General features: G+C 35.0%; 4 protein-coding genes and 1 long non-coding RNA gene across 5 annotated transcripts; 3 read left to right on the plus strand and 2 right to left on the minus strand.

Annotated features, from left to right (window-relative positions):
- On the plus strand, window positions 1-685 carry LOC18612256 (60S ribosomal protein L27-3). Its single transcript, XM_007048953.2, has one exon. The coding sequence runs from the start codon at window positions 80-82 to the stop codon at window positions 485-487; it is 408 nt and encodes a 135-aa protein (XP_007049015.1). The 5' UTR covers window positions 1-79; the 3' UTR covers window positions 488-685.
- LOC18612257 (scarecrow-like protein 23) lies at window positions 5,003-6,780 on the plus strand. The gene has a single exon (XM_018114383.1). The coding sequence runs from the start codon at window positions 5,338-5,340 to the stop codon at window positions 6,661-6,663; it is 1,326 nt and encodes a 441-aa protein (XP_017969872.1). The 5' UTR covers window positions 5,003-5,337; the 3' UTR covers window positions 6,664-6,780.
- LOC18612259 lies at window positions 9,665-12,938 on the plus strand. The gene is made up of 4 exons (XM_007048965.2): window positions 9,665-11,518; window positions 11,964-12,165; window positions 12,264-12,463; window positions 12,549-12,938. Exons 1-4 carry the CDS (start codon window positions 9,721-9,723, stop codon window positions 12,599-12,601), a joined length of 2,253 nt encoding a protein of 750 aa, XP_007049027.2. The 5' UTR covers window positions 9,665-9,720; the 3' UTR covers window positions 12,602-12,938.
- Window positions 11,603-11,971, minus strand: LOC108662969. The gene is made up of 2 exons (XR_001928872.1): window positions 11,892-11,971; window positions 11,603-11,724 (listed from the first exon to the last, which is right to left on the minus strand). It is a non-coding gene; the product is annotated as an uncharacterized LOC108662969 (long non-coding RNA).
- Window positions 13,140-21,286, minus strand: LOC18612258 (myosin heavy chain, non-muscle). The gene is made up of 7 exons (XM_007048957.2): window positions 21,114-21,286; window positions 18,548-18,655; window positions 14,839-18,087; window positions 14,498-14,740; window positions 14,241-14,399; window positions 13,875-14,027; window positions 13,140-13,601 (listed from the first exon to the last, which is right to left on the minus strand). The coding sequence occupies exons 2-7, from the start codon at window positions 18,617-18,619 to the stop codon at window positions 13,353-13,355; spliced, it is 4,125 nt and encodes a 1,374-aa protein (XP_007049019.2). The 5' UTR covers window positions 18,620-18,655; window positions 21,114-21,286; the 3' UTR covers window positions 13,140-13,352.

Raw genomic sequence — 22,040 nt, forward strand, 5'->3', positions numbered from 1 at the left:
GCGCATTTTCATTTTTCTATCTTCCTCGACCTAGGGTTTTTGGGAGGAGAGAATCAGAGCCGCTGCAGCCGCCGTCACCATGGTGAAGTTTCTTAAACCCAACAAGGCCGTCATCGTCCTCCAAGGCAGATATGCCGGACGCAAAGCCGTGATCGTGAAATCCTTCGACGACGGCACACGTGAACGCGCATACGGCCACTGTTTGGTTGCAGGGGTAAAGAAGTACCCAAGCAAGGTTATTCGAAAGGACTCCGCCAAGAAAACAGCCAAGAAGTCACGCGTCAAGTGCTTCATCAAGCTCGTGAATTACCAGCATCTGATGCCCACGCGTTACACCCTCGACGTGGACTTGAAAGACGTGGTCACCGTCGATGCTCTTCAGACAAAGGACAAGAAAGTGGCTGCCTGCAAGGCAACTAAGGAGAGGTTTGAAGAGAGGTTCAAGACTGGAAAGAACAGGTGGTTCTTTACTAAGCTTAGGTTTTAAGGGTTTTGTTGGTGTTGTCGCTTTTGAGTTATTATATTGTCATTTTGAAGAAAAGAAGTTTGAGTTTTATCTAGTGTCTTGAACATTTTGGATTTGAATCTGTTCGGATGAGATTTTTCTGGGTTCTTATTTTAGTTATATTTTGATACGTGATCTGCTCATTTCTGTCAGAAATTTATGTTTTTGAACCTTTCTGCATGCTTTATGATCTATCATATTGTTTTACCGCAGAGCTGTAGAACGTTGGAAGATGATAATTAAATCATTTAATGTTAGAACATATTTTATTGTGTGGCTTTTTTTGTATAATTATTGCTGCTTATTTGATGTCAAAATGAGAAAGTGGTATGCTTCATCTTGAGGTGCATTGTTGTTCCCGTTGCATTTTGGATCTGATTGGGTGCAATTTTCTTGGTTTTAAAGGGCATTTGCAATTTAGTTCTTCCATCCTTAATGGTGATTATTAGGCTGTCGATTTGCTGGTTTGGCTATATTGTTGTAATCAGCATTGGTCAAGAAATTAAGCTTGTAGGTATTAGTTGTAAAAGCTAAAAGCCATTAGATTCTTGTTTTTGAGAAGATAGGACGTATTCTGAATTTGTTTTGTTCCTTTTGGTTCAAATTGGTTTCTTTGCTAGTTGTTTGTTATTCATTTTGTTGTTTCACGTTCTACTCATTTCGATTCCTTTTGTTCTTCAAAAGGCAAGATGATTTTACGACTGCTATTTGTGATGGCAATTATATTATTTATACTGTAGATGGGTTTGGTATGCTTGTCTGAAATTGCAAAGCTGAATTGAAAGTAGAGATTATTTTAGGGTTTCCCACTTATGGATTCTTGTGATAGTGCCTCTGATTAAAGCTATGATAAGTCTTGGTGTGCTGGGGCCTAGAAATCCTAGAAGACCATTTAATTGCATCAGCGGATGTGTAGTTTCTAGATATATGAATGGTCATAGACTTTTAGCTACATGACCTCTTCATTTTGGTTGTGCGAATGCTTTTCTCCTTGTGCTTCTTTTTTAGCTTAATTAATCCTGAATTTAGAATTTTTTTGCTTTGATGAAGTACTTCTGGGGTTTTAAGGTGCCTTCCAAACCGAATTCACTCGGTGTGGTCCACTTAATGATGGTTGCTTTTGTGAATTACGTGCCTGGTTCCTTCATACATTCTAGTTTCCAAGGGTGTTATAGTTGTCAGTATATTGAATCCAACATTGCATTTATGCAAACATGCTTTGCATCTCATATACTAGAGAAGAACTGTTTGCTTATTCAGAATTAAGCCAATCTACACATTTAATTCCTTCACAGTTTGGTTTTTTAATTATTGTCATTTGTAATCATCTGGCTTAGGACCCATAAATGCTGGCATTTGTTGGTAATTCTGTTGCTCTTCATTTTATTTTATTTCTTGTTTACCCCGTAATCTCTAAACTAGTTGGAAGAATATTTACAATTGGATAATATCAATACTATACCATTCAGTTCCATTAAAATTAAATTATGCTATAGTTACAGTAAATCTAAATCACTTGTGTTAGCTATTCTCTAGATGTTGATAGTATGGAACTGAACGGAAATATGGAATTCAATTATTCATATATCATACACTGCAGACACTGCAGAAATGATGACACAGACGAGGAAGCTAAGTTTATGACTCTCAACAACAAAGTACTAGCAAAACTCTTTGCATGGGCCATTTGCTCCGTTTTTATTTTATTATGTGATTTAAGATCAATCGAAATTCTCTTTCAAATTGTCAGAAACCATCCTTATAATTTTTTTCTTTAGAAAAAATCAAGAATTGAATGACTTAAACATCAAAAAAATGTTTAAAATTAGTTCTTGTTATGTGGTTTTCAGAACTTGGTTGTATTACTCAAGAGGAGACGAAGATTATCTTTTTATATATATATAATTAAAGATTATTTAATCTGGCTATGGTTGTGGAAATGTTAAGATGCTTATTTTGTGCAGTCACAGATAAAACTAGTAATATATATTGTGTTTTGTACATTTAATTTGATTCAATTGCGTGGTTTGGTTGGTTTGTTTGATTGGTTCATTTAATTGATTTTTTTATATGAAATATAATATTTGACTAAAATTATAATTTCTACTTGTATTGATAATTTTATTTTTAAAAAAAAGGGATTTAATTGTAATTCTCTTATAAAACATAACGAGATTGTTAAAATTTAAAACTTAAGAGGAGGGTAAGTGGTTCAATTCTTTGTATTTAGTCTTGATATCAGATCACATCTTTTTAACAAATATTTGTATTGTTAAATGATGTATGAATAAACTTTTGAGTACTTCGTCTACCAAAGAGACAGAGTTTTGAAGATTTGGACAAGAAGGAAGTATAAATGTACCCATTTTGGTAACAAGTAGGATATCATTTCTCATTTTGGGATTTCAAGTAGAATATATTCTAAACATGACTCACTCTTTGACTTTACAAAATACTTGATAACAATAAATAAGGAAATGTAAAATGAGCACACACACACACTCTCTCTCTCTCTCTCACCTCTCAAAATAATGTTGTTAATATTAAAGTTAATTTTAAATAAAAAGACAAACATATCTTCTATTAATTATTTATTTTTTCTCTTTTCTTTTTTCTTTTTGGTTACACAGGACTTCTTTTAACCATAAAATTATAAGATCTAGTTCATTGTGAAATTTAATTAGTTTTAAAATCATCTTTTTTTTAAACAATTTTAAAATCATCTTTAATTTGTTCCAAATTAAATTTTAATTCATTTATATTCTAATTCAAGATTATATATTAACTTTGATATGAATATATTAATTATCTTTTGTTAAAATTAATTAATTACCATTAATGTGAAAAAAAGGTTTCAAATGAAAAGAAAAAGAAATGAAAAAGTAGAAAAAAAAATAAACAAAATGAGGTTTATTTCTATAAACTTTCATAGATGACCATTATTTTTTAATAAATTATATAATTTAATATATTTGATGCATAGTTGAATTATAATTTAATCTAATTAAAATAGATTTTAAAATTAGTTAAATCTTCTCACAATTTTGTAATTAAAAACAAGAAATGTTGAACAAAAAAAAAGAGAGATGAAAAGAGAAACCCAAAAGAATATATAAAATGAACAAATATAAAAGAAAGGTGTAGGTGTATACTTGTCTTTTTGTTTGAAATAAATTTGGTGATCAACAGTATTACCTTTTTATAGAATTAGGTGTATTTTCAACTAAAGCTGAAGATAATGTTTGTATTTTACCCTTCTTTTAATCGATCTGAGCACTCTATGGCATTTCGTTTGGGCTTTGCCTGAGGACAAATTTGCTGATGAAACAATTTAACTCAAGTATGAACTTATACACCTCACAACTGCACTTATCGATAAATTTTTAAAAGTTCAAAGGTAAAATGAATAATTTATTGAAATTTAAAGGAGGATTCCACAATTTTACATAACTTTTTGTTTTGAGAGCTTAATCCGCTCGCTAATAATAAATTTAAGCTTATTACATATTCAAAATAATAATAATAAATTTCAAGGAAACAATTCAACAACTATGAGTTAAAACCTGTAATTGACATATTCAAATTTGAATAATGAAAATGAGAAAAAAAATTAAGATTTATAAAATTAAAGAAAATGAATTCGATCCCTCTACTATTTTAATTATATTATTTTAGTCTTTTTTATCCTAATTTTAATGAATTTAATTCATATGTTTTTATTAAAATTTAATTTAAAAACAATCAATAACATTATTGAACTTTTACAATTAAATTCAATTTTGTATTTTTATGTTTGATGACATGATATACTAACTTGAACATGTTAATACAAAAAATTTTATTTTAAATAAGAAAATTTAAACTTTCTTTATTTAAAAAATATTAATTATTATCTAATTAAATTTATTAAAATTGAGACATTATAAATATATAAAATTACAGAATTGAAAAAAGTAAAAAGATAAAATTCAAATTTTAACAAAAGAAAATTATGAAAAGCGGACCGGAGTGAGCCCACAAAAAGCGGTTCTAGCAAGTTGGGTACTGTTTGATCAGTTACGTACAAAGTTTTACACTGTATGCCAACCATTATTATATTATAGTACTAAGTAAGTATATTTACGAATTACTATACTCTAAATGACATACCCATATTTACGAATTACCATACGCTAAATGATATACCCACAACCCTTTTAACCTTTTCTCGAGTTTATATTATTTTTTATGTTCTCATATATTTTAAGTTATAAAAATCCATTTTATATATTTATTCAAAAAAAAGTCCATTTTATATATTTATTTCGATATAACCATAAATTATTAAAAAATTACTACCGTAAACGTAATTATTAGACCTATCGATGTCTTAACGTAAAGACAAATCTACATCCCTTAATCTTACCCAAAACAACATCCCCAGAATCCAATGATAACATAAATATGCTTCATTAATAATTAATTAACATTTTTTATTAATTAATTTCATTTTCAATTCCTAATCCTTCCATTTAATCAAACGGACTTAACGACAGCCTCCCTTTACCTAACGATCATCACATAATATGATTTTAAAAATGGAGAAAAAAGTTATCGACCTTTTTTTTCCTTTAACAGAAATTTTCCTTCAGTTTCCCAACACCCAAACAGCACCTTCCCCCGCAACTTTCAATCTCTGACACATCTCTGCAAAAAGCTCTGGATAGGAAAAACTTTTGTTGCCGTTCTCTTCAAAAGAGATTTGTCCCTTTTCTCCCAAAAGTTCCTCACCTTTCGAATCTATTCTCTCTCTTTCCCTCGCTCTAAATTCACTTTCTCGCTCCTAATCGATCATGCTTCAAAGCTTAGTTCCTCAATCTCCAATCAATTCCAACCCCAGCTCCAATCCTAACTCCTCGATGAAGTCAAAGCGCGTCGAAAGAGACGTCTCCGCCGCCACCGGCGACCATTCCTCCGCCGATGATCCTTCCACTAAGCGTCCTAACTTCTCCTCCGGTGACAAAACGGCCGCCAATGAACAGGAAGACACTGTAATCGAAGGTGAGTCAACGGGGCTAAGACTTTTAGGTCTCCTGCTCCAATGCGCTGAGTGCGTTGCCATGGATAACCTCGAGGATGCCACCGATCTTTTACCTGAAATCTCGGAGCTCTCTTCTCCCTTCGGCTCATCTCCCGAACGCGTCGGCGCGTACTTTGCACACGCACTCCAGGCGCGTGTGGTGAGTTCTTGCTTAAGAGCCTATTCTCCTCTCGACACCAAGTCGCTTACCTTAACTCAGTCCCAAAAGATCTTCAATGCTTTGCAATCTTATAATTCGATAAGTCCTTTGGTCAAATTCTCTCACTTTACCGCCAATCAAGCCATCTTCCAAGCCTTGGACGGTGAAGATCGTGTCCACGTCATTGATCTCGACATTATGCAAGGTCTCCAATGGCCAGGATTGTTCCATATCCTCGCTTCCCGGTCCAAAAAGATCCGTTCAATGAGAATCACCGGGTTCGGATCCTCTTCGGAGCTCCTCGAGTCGACCGGGAGAAGACTCGCCGATTTCGCGACTTCATTGGGGTTGCCATTCGAGTTTCATCCGTTGGAGGGCAAAATCGGAAATGTAACAGATCTGAGTCAACTCGGGGTGCAGTCGAGTGAAGCCGTGGTGGTTCACTGGATGCATCATTGCTTGTACGATATTACGGGGAGTGATTTAGGGACGTTGAGATTGTTGACTTTGGTGAAGCCGAAATTAATCACGATCGTCGAACAGGACCTGAGTCACGGGGGTAGTTTTCTAGGGAGGTTCGTGGAGGCATTGCATTATTACAGCGCGTTGTTCGACGCGCTTGGGGACGGATTAGGTCTGGACAGCCTCGAAAGGCACATGGTGGAACAGCAGCTGTTCGGGAGCGAGATAAGGAACATCGTGGCAGTAGGTGGGCCCAAGAGGACGGGTGAGGTTAAAGTGGAGAGATGGGGCGAAGAGTTGAGACGGGTCGGTTTCCGACCCGTATCGTTGGGTGGAAACCCGGCGGCCCAAGCTAGCCTTCTGCTAGGGATGTTCCCATGGAAAGGATACACCCTGGTGGAGGAAAATGGGTGCCTCAAGTTGGGGTGGAAGGATTTGTCTTTGTTGACTGCCTCAGCGTGGCAGCCGTCCGATTAAAAAATATACTATCATTTTTGTGTATCTAAAAGTTTCTAAATCTCTCAAGATTTTGGTTTATAGATTCATGATAATAACAATAATAATATTGGAGAAACAACTCTGTTCTCTCGTCAATCTTTTGGCTGATGTTGCAGTTCTTTTAAGGAAAAAAAAAAAGGGTTTGTTCCATCAACTTTTCAAACATACATGGAGAGATGTGAAAAAGTGAACCAAAAAAAGAAGCTGAAATAAAGGAAAAAAGTAAAGCAAGGAATATCCTTCCATATGGCTCCCGTGAGTGTGGAGGATTATCACATGGTGATAATGATATCATAGTAATTGCTTTTGCTTAAATTTCATTTTTATTGTTTTTCTCTTATGTTGAGCTGAGGATGCTGGGCAATTCTCCGTTTCCTGTATAAATTGGTCCCATACCCTTTTATTCTTGCACTCGAGAAATTTTAATTACTACTAATTTATGAATCCAAAAAACTTAGCCTTGGGTGGGTTTCATTTTTGCTACTAGCTAAGCCGAGGAAGCTCGTCATTTTTCCTTTTGTACTGATGAATTTAAGATTTTATATTAAAAATAATTAAAAATAATTATATAATTCAATTTGAAATAAAAACTAATTTTATATATAATTAAAAAATTAAAAAATCAAAAAATAATTTTTTGAATTTGAAAAGATTGTTTATTTTTAATTTTAAAAAAAAACATATATGTCAATGTGTTGAGAAAATTAGCAGCCACACCCACAGGCCATAGCAGCATTTACTCAATAATTTTATCCTGGCAGTGAAAGTGACGTGGTTTGATCTAATCTAGGGGTTCGAAGCCTGAAAAAGTGTACTAGTGTTAAGGCAGAATGTGAAATTATTGATCATTGACTAAAGAGGGCGTGAGTCCCACTTTGCAGGTTCTAAGGGGAAGTTGGTCTTTTCCCTGGAAAAACGGACAACGTACAAAACACATGTTTGCTAGTAATAAAGATCTGGCTGTGGGGGCTTCTTGGTCTGTCTTGGGGGGTGCCGGACGCCCGCACCTATTGCCATCCGCCTGTTTTACGTGTTAGTTGATTGATTAAATCAAACACAACCCTCTCAATTTGCTGACGTGTTTGCTTAGCTGCAGCTGACTGTAACAAAACCAGAAAATAATGAGTGCTATCGTTATTGTAATTCTTCGATTTTTTTTCCACATTTAAATCATATAATTTTTTAAAAAATTAAAATTAAAATTAATAATAATGACTGATTTAAATTTTTATATAAGTTTCAATATACATCCCTAAGATTAAAATTGTTTTGATATCAATTGTAATCACTCGAATCCAAATACTACTAACTCAATAAATTTTTCATTCTAAATTGGAATAGAATTTTCGAATCTTAAACTCAAGTTATTAATGATGATCGATTTAGATTTTTAATAAATATTAACAATCACATTTACATTTGATATGAATTGAGATACTGTATAAATGATGTTTAGTGTTTTACTAGAAATGTAATTGTTGAAAATATAATATTATAATATTTGATATAAATAAGAATATGTTAATTAAAACCTTGAGAAAATCACATTACACTGTTTGGTTTGGAAGCATTTTATTGAAAATATAATATTAATTTACAAAATTATCTTTGTATATTAAAATATAAAGTTACATTCTTTTTATTGTAAGATTTTAGGTTTTCAAACTTTATCCCTTAAATTAGTAAATAATAACATAAAAAAATAATATTAAAATATTAAAATATATGAAGTTATTATTTTTTAATTTTTTTATACTAATGTCGATAAATATTAAATATAATGATTTTTTTTGTAATAATGCCTAAAAATATTAAAAATAAAAAAAATTATCCAAAGAGTTTTCATTTCTTTTTGTCATTGAACTTCTTTGACTAATGAGTTTTTGTTTTTATTTTTCTAAAATAAATAGAAAATAATAATAATAATATTAGTAGTAGTAGCTGTAGTATTTTATTTTTTTTACAATCAATTTTCTAGTAGTCAATAAAAAAGAAAATATTTATAAGTATATATGAATGGTGGGAGCATCTCGTGTATTTTTAATACTTCCTTTTGTATACTTCACATTTCATGGTGTGTTTTTAGTGTATGCTAGTATTTAGCTCTCTATCTATCTGTTTGACATATTACAAAAAAGAATTTGTTATCCTATGATCTAAGACATAAATGCCCTAATTTGACCAATAAGGTCAGTAAATTAAGATAGCACTAGGAATAAAATCTAGACATATTGTTTCAAAAAGTCTTTGAATTATTTTTAAAAAATCCAAATATATTTTTATTTTTCTATTCTATTCAATCAAGCTTGTATAATTTTATTTTCAATTAAATTACTTCTTGTAATTTATAGTTTATCATTAATTAAAATGTCATTATCATTTTATATTCATGAAATACAAACATGATATTTATGTGAAGGATGAAAATGTCCAACAATGATGTCTTTATATCATATCAATGTATCATGATATCAACATGCTGTGTAATATAGAATAATAAGAAATATTTTGATTAATAATAATTAATTAATTATTAATTATAAAAATTTATTTAATTTAAAATAAAAATATAAAAATTTAATTAAACATAATAAAAAATAAAAAAATATTTAAAAATTTTAAAATAATTTAAATTTTTTATTTAATAAAACCTCTTGCCTTAGGGAAAAAAAAAAAAAAACTCTCTGCCTTGGGCATGACCAGACCAAATTACCCGGTCTAACCAATCGTCATTCACCTCTCAGCCAGTGGCCAAGGTTCCCAATTAACCCAAAAAAACCTTTAACGCTTTCGTTGGTTCAAAATCTCCCTCGAACCAACAAAGAGACTAATTTATCGTTGAAACCTCAAAAACCCAACAGGTAGCAGTAAAAACGGAAACCAATTGGGCTCAAGGCAACCGGTCCTCCTCTCCCAAACCGGTTCACTCGGTTCATTTGCTCAGATGAACCACCGAAACCAGAAAAACGAAGTAAGTTTGTGTAATTCTACCTAAATTTTATTGCTTTTTAAAGTAAAAAACAGGAGTTTGTTTTAATGGAGTTGAATTTGACGCCTATATCAATTACTAAGCAAAAGCAAGATCCTGCCTGGAACCATTGTGAAGCGTTTAAAAATGGGGAAAGATTACAAATTAAGTGTATGTATTGTGGCAAAATGTTTAAAGGGGGTGGGATTCATAGGTTTAAGGAACATCTTGCCGGTCGAAAAGGTCAGGGTCCAATTTGTGAACAAGTTCCACCTGGGGTTCGGGCTCTTATGCAAGAAAGCTTAAACGGGGTTTTACTGAAACAAGACAACAAGCAAAATGCAATTCCCGAATTATTAGCCTGCGGTGGTAGTAGTCCACACGCCGGTGAGATAGACAAATCTGCCTACTCTGATGATGTGAACAATGGGGTCAAACCCATTCAAGTTTTGAACTCTTTGGAACCTGATTCTAGTTTAGTGTTGAATGGGAAAGGAGAAGTTAGTCAGGGAATTAGAGATAGTAGAAAAAGAGGAAGAGATAGAAGTTTGTTAGCAAATAGTCATTCTTGTGCCAAAAGTGATCTTGCATTGGTTTCAATAGGGGCAGAGAATCCGGTTCATATGGCCATAGGGCGATTTTTGTATGATATTGGAGTGAACTTGGATGCGGTTAACTCGGTTTATTTTCAACCAATGATTGATGCTATTGCTTCCACGGGATCAGGGATTGTACCACCCTCCTCTCAAGACCTTCGAGGGTGGATATTGAAGAATGTGATGGAAGAAGTGAAGGATGATATTGATCGAAACAAAACAATGTGGGGGAAGACAGGGTGTTCTATTCTAGTTGAGCAATGGAGCCCAAAAAGTGGCCGAACTTTGTTAAGTTTTTTGGTTTATTGTCCTCAAGCAACTGTGTTTTTGAAATCAGTGGATGCATCCCGTGTTATTTTTTCTGCAGATCATCTGAATGAATTGCTTAAGCAGGTAGTTGAAGAAGTAGGAGTCGAGAATGTTGTGCAAGTAATCACTAATTGTGAAGAACAATATTTTTTAGCTGGGAAAAGGTTGATGGAGTCATTTCCTTCCCTTTATTGGGCTCCTTGCTTGGTTCATTGTGTGGATATGATGCTTGAGGATTTTGCTAACCTTGAGTGGATAAGTGAAACAATTGAACAAGCTAAATCTGTCACAAGATTTGTCTACAATCATAGTGTCGTTCTGAATATGATGAGAAGATTTACTTTTCACAATGACATTGTGGAACCAGCAGTTACTCGTTTTGCTTCAAACTTTGCAACGTTGAAAAGAATGGCTGATCTTAAGCTAAAATTGCAGGCCATGGTTAATTCTCAAGATTGGTCGGAATGCCCATATGCAAAGAAGCCAGGGGGTGTAGTGATGTTAGATATTGTTAAAAATAGGTCATTTTGGAATTCATGCATCTTAATTGTGCGATTAATATATCCCCTCTTGCAAGTTCTAGAAATAGTTGGTAGCAAGAAGAGATCTACAATGGGATACGTTTATGCTGGAATTTACCGAGCAAAAGAAACAATTAAGAAAGAACTTGTCAAGAAAGACGATTATATGGTCTACTGGAATATTATAGATCATAGATGGGAACAACAGCGACATATTCCTCTTTATGCTGCAGCTTTCTTCCTTAACCCCAAGTTTTTCTACAGTATTGAGGGAAATATACACAATGATATCCTGTCATCAATGTTTGATTGCATAGAGAGATTGGTTCCTGATACAAACGTCCAGGACCAAATTGTCAGAGAAATACATTTATATAAAAATGCTACTGGAGATTTGGGAAGGCCGATGGCAGTTAGAGCCAGAGACAATTTGCTTCCTGGTAGGGATCCATATATAGAGTGGAATTCTGAAGTTACTATTTCTAGCTCTAGTTTCATTGCAACTATTATGGTGATTACCACCATTTCTGGAACTCTAGTTTCATTAAGTTGAAGTCAAGAAAATAAACTCCTGCACACCCCTATCACAAAGATGCCTTAGAACTTCAGGACCTACCACCAAGTTTTCCTTCACGATCTTTTCATCCTGAAAAAGTAACACTGTGATTTTGTATAGATTTATGATGTGTATTAGAAAAAAAAAAACTCGTCTTTCTTTTTCTGAATTGAGACCACTATGATTTTTAACTTCAGAATTAATGATTAAAAGATAGGAGAGATACATATTTAAGTGTTTTTGACCCATGCCCCTACCTTCAAAAGAATATCATGTATTTGCAACTGTGATCTAATTGCATTTTCTGTCATATTCGTTGATATTATTAGGTGAATGGTGGTCTATGTATGGTGGAGGTTGCCCAAATTTGCAACATTTGGCCATCCGCATTCTTAGTCAAACTTGCAGCTCAATTGGGTCCAAGCCAAATAAGATTTCTATTGAAGAAATACATGACACAAGGAATTTTCTTGAGCATCAAAGACTTAGTGATCTTGTCTATGTTCGATACAACTTGTACCTGAGACAAATGTAAGTTGAAACACTAAACCCCGACTTTCATCTATCAGAAGTATTCAATAACTGGATGGTAAGGAAAATGCTGACTTTCCACTAAATTCTTTTTGTAGGGTTCTTAGAAGCCAAGACAAGGATTCTGCGGACCCCCTCTCATTCAACAGCAAAGAAATTGGTGATGACTGGATTGCTTATAATGCAGTATGTGAAGAAGATTATGGGAGTTCAGATTGGATGTCACTTGATCCCCCGGTTGGTAGCAGAATGCTTTCAGGAACCTCAGGTGATGAAACTGAAGACTTCTTGGGTACAGGTAACTGCACTTCGATGTGTTCTATTTCCTAGTTTATAGAAGTCTTTGGAAAGATAATAAACAAGTACTTCTGGCACGCGTGCAGGGTTTGCGGATTTAGAGATTTTTAATGGATTGAAGGGGGTGGAGGACATTTGAAAATACGGTGGTCCAGCAGAAACTGGTTAAATTGGAGAATCCATTTTCACATGAGGTAGGCAGTTTAAAACGATTTCTCCATTTGAAGAATTTATGATTGTGGCTGGTAATGCCATAGCATTCTGGGTAAGAAACATGTTAGACAAAGGAGGAGAAAGTGAAAAAAGTTGACTCTGGTGATGGGGGAATGAATTCATGGTGTAGGTTTAGGAAATTTTGCTCCCTGTAAGGTTGAAATTCCTATTGAGGCTCTGCTCTCGCCAACATACTGAGGGAGCAAAGCTGTACTGTGTTCAATGTTCATACTTGAGAAAAGGGAATTTACCTCATTATAAAAGGATCTTGATTATAATCTAATTTGCTCCAATGTAACCTCCAAAACTGGATCAGTTTCATTCAGCTTTCTTCAAGAATAGCTTCCTAGGCTTCTTCACAGAGAAGACGAAAGGTTAGGATCAGGATTAAATGGTGGGTGTTAACCTCCCGAAAGGCTTAAGTTTGCAAGGAGATAAACCAGAAACATGTCCAACCCAATCAATTTACGGAATACAAACTTGAATGATGATAACATAAACCAACTGTGCTTTGACAAACAGGGCAAGGGAAGGAATGAAAACAAGTTCCCCAACCAACCTCAAAATCTGAGCAAGAAAGCATACACAAAATAAAGCTTTCCTTTCTGCTGTGCATGACTTATATGAAGAAGGAAAAATACAAAAAGAAAAATCAACCAAGAACCACGACACCTAACCTAATAACGCTTTCCCAAGATAACACCAATGATCACTGACACAAGGGCTACTCCCAAAATGAACTTCAAGCTTGTCAAAGGAGAAGCCTCCTCAGTGTGGGTAACTGAGGAGGAGGAGGCAGCTTGCACAGAAGCTGCTTCCAACTTTTTCTTACTCTTACGTTTTGATGGTGCTGAAAAAGTTAATCCATCAATATCCCTGGATTTGACCTCTACTCCATCCTTGGACTCAGCCGCACTCCCATCACCCTGCAACATGATTTCTTGTAAGCAACTTTTAAATTTTCAAGAAATAAACCCTAATAAAGTTGGAAGATAAGCACATTTTAATTCTTTTCACCTGTTGAACCTTTTGAGCTTCTGTGAGCAGGCAAACCTCTTTTGATAGATTTTTAGGATCTAGATTTCAATTGTTGTGGCTTTTCTTTCATGGCTTCATCTTTCTTTCCCATACTTTTAAGGGTGTGATGTGAAGTGAATGTGAAAGGACTGGAAGGGGAGGAGATTAATATATGAACTCACCTTCACTTTGGCTTCAGCCAGTTGCAACTTTTCTCCCAACTTTTTGACCTGCTCCTCGAGAAGTAATGCTTCTTTATTTTTGGCTTCAAGCTCATCAAGGGAACGCTTTAAAGCTGCTTCTCGTTCCAACTCTTTCTGAGAATCTGCTTCTTTCTGTTCGTTTCAAAGTTTTAACAGTGTACAACAAATGATTACGCTCAATTGTTTACTACTTATAATTCAAATATGACAATGATGAGAACTCTTGATTCAAATTTAGCAGTTTAACTTGATGTAAAAATAGTTGCCAAACTTGTATTGATTGTCAATTTATCATACAAAAAAGCATAACAAAGCTGCCAAATCTTAATAGATTTAGTGTCTAACCTGTTCAGTAATAGTTATCTGAGCAAGTTGTAGATCTCTTTGCAGTTGAAGCACTTGTTCATTGATAGCATCTCTATCACTGATTTTTTGTGCATGATCCTCTAATTTTGAAGTTAATTCTGCCTCTCTGACAGAGGCAGCCGTCTTAACACTTTCAACCTACATGCAGCAAACAAAATAATCAGAACTATATAAAATCACATTAATTTCAAAACGTTAATAGTCAGTTTCCTTCTTTATTAACAGAGTATAACTACCTCTTCTTTCAATTGAGTTTCAACAGTCACCAACTGTCCTTCAAGATCTCTGACACGAGTTTGCAGCACGGAACTCTCGGCAATCTTAGCCTTGAGATTTTTAATCTCCAATTGTAAAGATTCTTTGTTTTCTTTTTCTTCTTTCAATTGCTCTTCAAGCTGTAATATTACAGATTGAAGTTCCTTCTTTGTATTTTGATGTGTTTCATTGAGCAGGTTACTCTCCTCCATCAGCGAAGAAATCTGTAACATTAAAAATGAATTTTAAAGTAACTGATATTACGAAAAGGAAAATCATCATACTGTTTTTTATTAAGCTACTAGTAAAATTTTCAACAAACCTGAGATTCTAATCTCTTCCCTTCAGAAGTAAGCTGTTGTGTTAAATCTTCTATAGCCTTCCTTGAACTGTGAAGTTGTTCAGCTGTTTCATCCTTCTCTATCACGACTGCAGACAGTTTGCCCTCCAAATCACTAAGTTTTGACTCATGCATGGCGAGTTCCTGAGTCAGCTTCAAATTTGCCACAGCTAGTCCTCCACTCTCCTTTTCAAAGTGAGCAGACTTGGTTTCCAGTTCCTCAACAAACCTTTCCAGTTGCTTTAATTTAACAAGAGTCTCTTCCACCTCAACTTTTCGAGATACAGCTAATGTGGATGCTTCATGAGCTTGTTCTTCATATGTTTTAATTTGGCCTTCAAGCAAATTTAGCTTTTCAATCAATTCATTGGCTTCTGATTCTTTCTTAGCGTATTTCTCAATAGCTTCATGTAACTGTGCTTCTGCTTCCACGATTTGGGCTTCAGCTTCAGCTCGAAGTTCTGAGGCTCTTGTATGCTGATCTGATAATTCTCTAATTGTGTACATATGAGAAGCAACTACTTGAGCAGTTGCTTCCTTCTCAGAAACAGCTGAATTAAGCAATTCCTGAAGTTCATCAACTCTGCTCTTGAGCTGAATGTTTGTCTGAACTAAAAGTTCATTCTCTGAGGAAGACTGAACAGCTTTATTTTCTGCTTCCAATATCTCTTTTCTGAGCTGTTCATTATTGCTTTCTAAAGAAGCCAGCTTTATTAAACTCTGATCCAATTCTTCTTTTAGAGATGTGGACTTTCCAGCTGCTTCAGCAACCTGTTCTTCATAAACCTTTACCTGATCTTCAAAAATTTTAAGTTTCTCAAACAGAGATTTGGCCTCTGACTCCTTGTTGGTGAAGTTTTCCATTGCTTGTTGGAGCTTAAGTTCTGAATCCCTTGTTAAGGATTCATGTGATGATTCAAGCTCCAAGTTTCTTGCACTAGCTTGCTCTATTACTCTTACATGTTGCTCTAGTTGCTCTTCAGCAGATTTGAGCTTTTCCATTACCTCGCTTTCTCTGAAACCGGCAGCCTTAAGATCATTTTCAATGCTTTCCAACTTCTGCTGTGTCATATTTAAATCACTCCGCAATATTTCCACTAGATTTTCTGCTTCGGCAAGCTTCCCGGTGGAGTCATGGGATGCCTCTTCTAACTTTTTCTTCTCGTCTGTTGCTAAATTCAAGCACTCTGTCAATTCCCTTTCCTTCTCATTGGCCATTTGCAATGCAATTTCAAGGCTTGATGCCCTAGTTTGGAATGCCTCCAGTTCGGATGCAAGTTCAGATATCTGTCCTGAGTATCTCGTGGACTCATCTTCAGCATCCTCACATTTTTTTTCTAATTTGCTTATCTGTTCCTCAAGTTCCTGAATCCTGTACTTCTCTGCTTCAAGTAACAACTCCAACTCTTTCACCTTCTTATCGGCACCCTCTAATTTGGAATGAGATGTCTGGAACAGATCCTCTAGCTCAAGGCTGCGCTGATGACTCATATTAGCTCGGTCCTCATGTTCAGCACTTCTCTCCACAGCGATCTTCAACTCCTCTGCAAGCTCTGAGTTCCGAGCTGTTGACTGGTTTAGAGCTGACTCTAGCTCTGCTACCTTCTCCTGGTACTCCTGCATTTGATTGTTCAGCAGTTTCTTTTCTTCCTCAACCTCTCCCAACTTTGTGGTGAGTTCAGATATTTTCCCAGAGAATTCTTTCAGTTCTTTCTCAGCTTCAAACCCTTTCAATTCTAATAAATTTAACTGTTGTTCAAGCTCCACATTCCTCTGCTCAGCTGCTATAAAGCGTGCCTCAAGCTCCCTCAGTTTCAATGTTGCATCTTCTGCTGCTTCATTTGAAGCTCGAAGTATATCCTCCAGCTCAAGATTCTTTTGAGTAGCAGTTGCTGCAGCAGCTCCAGATTCATTATGGAGCTCTTCTAGAGATTTCAGTTTCTGCTCAAGCTCCTCATTATTAGACAGAGCCTGAGACAAAAGAGAATCAGTTTTGCAGAAATTCTCATTTGAAACCTTCAGTGTTTCTTCAAGTTCACTGCACAGCTCCTTCATCTGTGCTGCATTAGTGTTGAGATCTACTGCAGCTGTTTCTAGAGCTTCTTTTTCTTTTAGCACTTTACTTAATTCTTCCTGTACAATCGACACCTGTACTTCTTTGTCCTTCAGCCCAGCTTCAACCAATTCCCTTGCTTTCGCTACCTCCTCCAGTTTCAACTTGATGTCTTCCAACTCGGAAACCTTTGCTTGCAGATCTTCTTTACTTGCAGCAAAAATGTTCTCAAGAGTTGAGATATCTTCCTTCACCTTGGATTCTGAAGCCTTTGTCAGGTCCAACTCTTGAGTCAGTTCACTGACAAGAGCTTCCTTTGATGCTAGTCTTTGCTCCAAGTCCAACACTAGTGACTTAGAAAGTGCCAACTCCTCCTGAGCAGCAGAAAGTTCTGCTGTAGTGCTTTGAAGTGCTGCGTTGACCTTCTGGTTTTCTGCAACCTTCTCATTCACGGCCTTGAGTTCTTCCTTCAGGGAAGCCATCTGATCTTCCATTTCTTTTGCACTAAGTTTTGCAGTTTCAAGCAATCTCTCAAACTCCAATGCCCTCTGGGTCTCAGACTCAGCATGAAAGCCACTTTGTTTGTGCAGTTCTTCAAACTTCCTTGCCTCTTCTGCAGAACTCTGCAGATCCTGCTCCAAATCTTGCATCCTCTTTCTTGAGATATCAATCTCAATGTTGAGACCATCAAATGCTTCCTTCACTTCAGTGAGTTCCTTCTGTTTTGCCTCTTGAGCTTGCAAAGCCTCTTGCAAATTGGTTAGCTGTAAACTGTATCTCTGCTCAGCTTCAATGATCTGCTCTTGCAATTTCTTATGACTGAGATCAAGTTCATTGTATTTCTTTCCCCCTTCATCCAACTTATCCTTTGCAAGCAAAACCTCATCCTGCAGCCGGCTATTTTCTGATTCAGACTGCTTTAATGCTCCAGTCAATCTTTCAAATTCAAGCTCGAGTTCCTTCATCTTTTCTTGGGCTTCAAGAAGTTCTCTACTTGAATTGCTTAAGCTTCTTTCCTTGATGGTTAGCTCATTATCCTGCACGGATGCAGGCTTAGCCACATTAGAACCATCCTTCGTATCCAGTGCTTCCTTCTCCACTTTAATGAACTCTCCATCAAAGGTGGTTTCTTCCTCTTCTTTCTTTCCTACTACTTGAGGCAAGTCTCCGTTTGAGGCCTGTAGTGTATCCATGCCATCATCATTAGAAACAACTGATCAACCTCAAATACTAAAGTGTGCATCACAGTCAAGAACAACAGAATTTGACATAAATTCAAGCATTCCTAATTTTGTGAAGTGGTGTGACAGTTCAGCTAAGAGACTAAATTGCTTTCAGTAAAATTGAAAATAAAAAAATGAAGCAAATTTATGGGCACCGCCAATTTGAATGGTGGATTTAACAGAGAATAAACTGAACTGTTGGCGAAACACCCAGGAAAGTGAAGAGAATTAAAGCAGTATAAATTCTAGATTCTTGCTTGTAGTTTGGAAAAACATTGTAAAGGTTGGAATAAATGAACCAGAAATGACCATTTCAAAGTTTAATATGCAAAAGAAATGAAAACGTCAGCCTGTTATACTTGCAAATTAAAAAACCAACTGACAAAAATTGCAGAAGATAGAGATATGCTACTACCTTCACACTTTCAGTGTCCTCAACAGCATCCTTCACTGGGATTTCAGTACTGACTAAAGTCTCTCCTTCCATATTTAAATTAAATTGCTGCTCTTAACACTTGTTCACCTGTGATCATTGAAGTTCACCAGTTCAGAATTACATGAAACAAGAGAGAAAACATGTACTCATTAGAAATTAGTTTCAGTAACATTGTACTGAAACTAAAAATAATAATAATAAATGAAGTCCTAATCCCATTCCAAAGTTCTTACCCAAAAATATGAAAAACAAACAAAAAACTCCAGAATTTAGTCTTCAAAGCAATGATGTCCCCATTGATGGTTAAGGCAATAATATCATGTTCCTTACAGTAGACAACACCCTAGATCATAACACTAATATGCATTTTAATAATTAGTTCAGTAAATCTTTTGGGTACAAGGTGAGATAGTCCCAGTTTTTGAAAGTGCATTTGCTTTACTTCTTTTTAAACTTACTCTATGTACCACTATGAATATCCAATGTTTAAAAATTCAAAAGTTTGAAGTAATTATTAACTTTTAAAGCGAAAACAGCTTCACATTCATCTCTTGATTATGTATAGAATTGGGGAAAAGGTTTATTAATTTCATAAAATTAATTAAGTCTGACTTATGAGCAGTGGACACTTGCAATGAGCCAAGGCGGGTATTGCAATGGATTCTGAATTGATAAAAGAAATCGGCAGGGGCTAGATCAAGATTCAAGATGATAGTTCAAACCTAGGAACGTTATGATTCTTCAGAACAAAACAGAAAAAGGAGTAATGAAAGGAAAAAGCAGCAGTAAATTATTGTTAGATGATGATTGTCCTTTTGGACAAATGTTCCTTTGTAAATTGGAATGAATGATGCAAACTTTGAATGGTGTGCCGACAACGGACTTGGCATGAGCAAAGATGCCATCAGAAAACTCTAATCCTATGTGCCAATTAATTACCACTCAACACCACCCTGTTCGTTTTCCTTCTCTGTTTACCACTTAACGCCGCCCTGCTCGTTTTCCTTCTGTGTCTTTTTCTCACTAGACTAAAAAAATTTTGTCCTCTTTTACACTTTTTTTTTTATGCGTAACGTTTCCTTTTAGGTTGTGCTAATTGTTTTTAAGGTTAAATAAAAAGAAGAAAAAAGATTCTAGAACTAACAAATAAAAAATCGTTTTTCGAAAAATATTGTGATCGTGTGTTATAGTGCCCATTTGTACTTTTCCAACCCATAGCCACATGATTGTAGATCACCGAAAATTCGACCTCCCGATCAAACCATGTGAAGTCGTCATGTGAGATCAGTAACTTTGTAGGACCCTAACTAAATTTCCATTTCTCTTCCGAATAAAATCAAATTGATTATAATTGAACCATCCGTGCATCTCACGTATGAATCTACCGTAAGTGAAAACAAAACAATTGGAGCAAAACTTTGAACCGAAATGAAACTGCCCAAACAAAGAAAAAGAGAAAGAAAAAAACGAAAGCACTGAGAGAGGGGGTCCCATCAAAGTAGGCACACCATCACTTTAGCTTAATTTTTGTTCTATGGCATATCCATCTACCAATGTTTATTTGATAAACGCGTGACAGCTCGATTTCTGTTTCAAGAATTAAGTCCCCCTCCTTTCTCCCTCACACTGCTGCTTTCATCTTTCCCAATTTTTTCGATAGTAATCCGTTACTTATCATCACTTCCTATAATTACGTAAAAAGACAAAAGGTTTAAAGAGAATTGCTTTATCAAACCAAGTTTTACTGAACATTAAAAGGAGTGATGATCACAAAGTAAACCTTATTCATTTTTTTACTTCTGCCAACCTAGTTAAGGGGCTAAAAGTCCATTCAGTAACTGTTGTAAGTGGAGTGCAAATAGCCAATTTGATGAATAATTTTAAAAATACGAAGGAATTCTATACGTTACGGATTCCTTTGAGATCTAAACCATTTCAAGGCTACCCCTACCTAACATCCCACACTAGTAAATGAGATGAAAAAAAAATAAATTAAAACAGTATATAGGTTTAAACAAAGAGGATGCTAATATTAATTTGCAGAGAAAATTAATTTAATTTCCTGCAGCAATCAAAAAAGAGTGATCAAAAGATGGAATTAGCGATGATAAATAGGAATCAACTTCTGATGATCAATCAAAATCAACAGTCCAAACAAGTGATGGAAAGAAAGAGTCGCTACTTTCTTCCACTTTCCAGAGCAAAACTGGAAAATCGTCCACTACATCACATGTAATCTAAGTTATATCTGATCGTGCTGATCATTCAGTTTCTGTACAAGTTTAGTTTGTCAAAAGCGTATAAAAACCATTGGCACAAACACAAATTCAAAAAAGCAGAACAAAAAAACTTAGTATTAACCGATCTCGAAGAAGAAAAAGCACAAAGAATAGCGAGAAAACAGAACGGCTTTTGCAGAAATAGCAGAGGAATATATCTAAAATAATTCACGTGAACAAGAAGTGATTGTATATAAAAGTATATACATCAATACATGCAAGACGGAAAGAAAAAGGAATCAAAAGAGATAAAAAGGAATACTTGCCTGATGAGCAAAAGTTGGATTAGATTTGATTTGCTTTGCTTTGGTTTGGCTTACTATTTGTTTAATGGTGTTGTATTTCGGGAAGCTACGAAAAAGAAGAAAATGGTGAAAATTGGAGGAACGAGAAAGGAGAAGGGGTGAAGAATGGTGGAGGTGATGAAAAATTTGTGTAAGACGAGAGAGAACCTTTGGTTTATAAAGTAGAGAGAGTAGGACTCCACTTCTGTGTAAGTGGGCCTCACTTCAACAGCCAATGCCACAACAACTGGGTCGGAACGCTGCCCATTTTGCTTTGCCCCAATATATTGCCCATAGATTTCTCCTAAACTACATTCCATGCCATTCCTCTTTTTTAATTTTAATTTTAATTCTTTTTTTTTTCGTTTTAGCATGTAAATTTTTGCTAAATTTTTCTAATTTTATCCTTTTTTTTTTCTCTATTTTCTTATTTTTGTCTGATAATGGGATAATCCAATTACTTATACATATTACATATGATAAATCAATACATTTGAAAAAAGGATTAATTTAGAAAGAATATTTTATTTTTCTTGAGTAAATATAAGATTTTGAAGATTTGGCCAATCTAATTACATTTACAAATGGTATCAGATGCATTTAAGGCAAGAATCCACTAACATTAATTATTTCGCTTCAATGCTAAAACATTCATGCCATTGGCCAGTGCCTTTGGTCCTAGCGAATCCAATTTGAACATTTTAATCATCATTTTAATTTCATTGGAAAATCTAGTAATTTTCCAGATTGAGCACCATCTATTAAAGTATGAAAGTGAATACATATATATATATATATTCTCAATGACACATCGATCCAAGCATGTTTACGTTATCAGGAGAAATTGGATTAGAAAAGTACTAAATTAATTAGTAAATTGTAATTGGTAAATTGATACAAAATTGTAAT

Source organism: Theobroma cacao, chromosome 1 (genome assembly GCF_000208745.1).
Source record: "Theobroma cacao cultivar B97-61/B2 chromosome 1, Criollo_cocoa_genome_V2, whole genome shotgun sequence".
NCBI lineage: Eukaryota > Viridiplantae > Streptophyta > Magnoliopsida > Malvales > Malvaceae > Theobroma > Theobroma cacao.

Coding starts and splice junctions, on each gene's coding strand:
- LOC18612256 (XM_007048953.2), top strand. CDS start 80: ATGGTGAAGTTTCTTAAACCCAACAAGGCCGTCATCGTCCTCCAAGGC.
- LOC18612257 (XM_018114383.1), top strand. CDS start 5,338: ATGCTTCAAAGCTTAGTTCCTCAATCTCCAATCAATTCCAACCCCAGC.
- LOC18612259 (XM_007048965.2), top strand. CDS start 9,721: ATGGAGTTGAATTTGACGCCTATATCAATTACTAAGCAAAAGCAAGAT. Junction 11,519..11,963: donor CAGAGACAATTTGCTTCCTG/GTAGGGATCCAT, acceptor TGATATTATTAG/GTGAATGGTGGTCTATGTAT. Junction 12,166..12,263: donor AACTTGTACCTGAGACAAAT/GTAAGTTGAAAC, acceptor TTCTTTTTGTAG/GGTTCTTAGAAGCCAAGACA.
- LOC18612258 (XM_007048957.2), bottom strand. CDS start 18,619: ATGGAAGGAGAGACTTTAGTCAGTACTGAAATCCCAGTGAAGGATGCT. Junction 14,741..14,838: donor GGAAGAGATTAGAATCTCAG/GTTTGTTGAAAA, acceptor TTAATGTTACAG/ATTTCTTCGCTGATGGAGGA. Junction 14,028..14,240: donor AGATAACTATTACTGAACAG/GTTAGACACTAA, acceptor TGAAACGAACAG/AAAGAAGCAGATTCTCAGAA.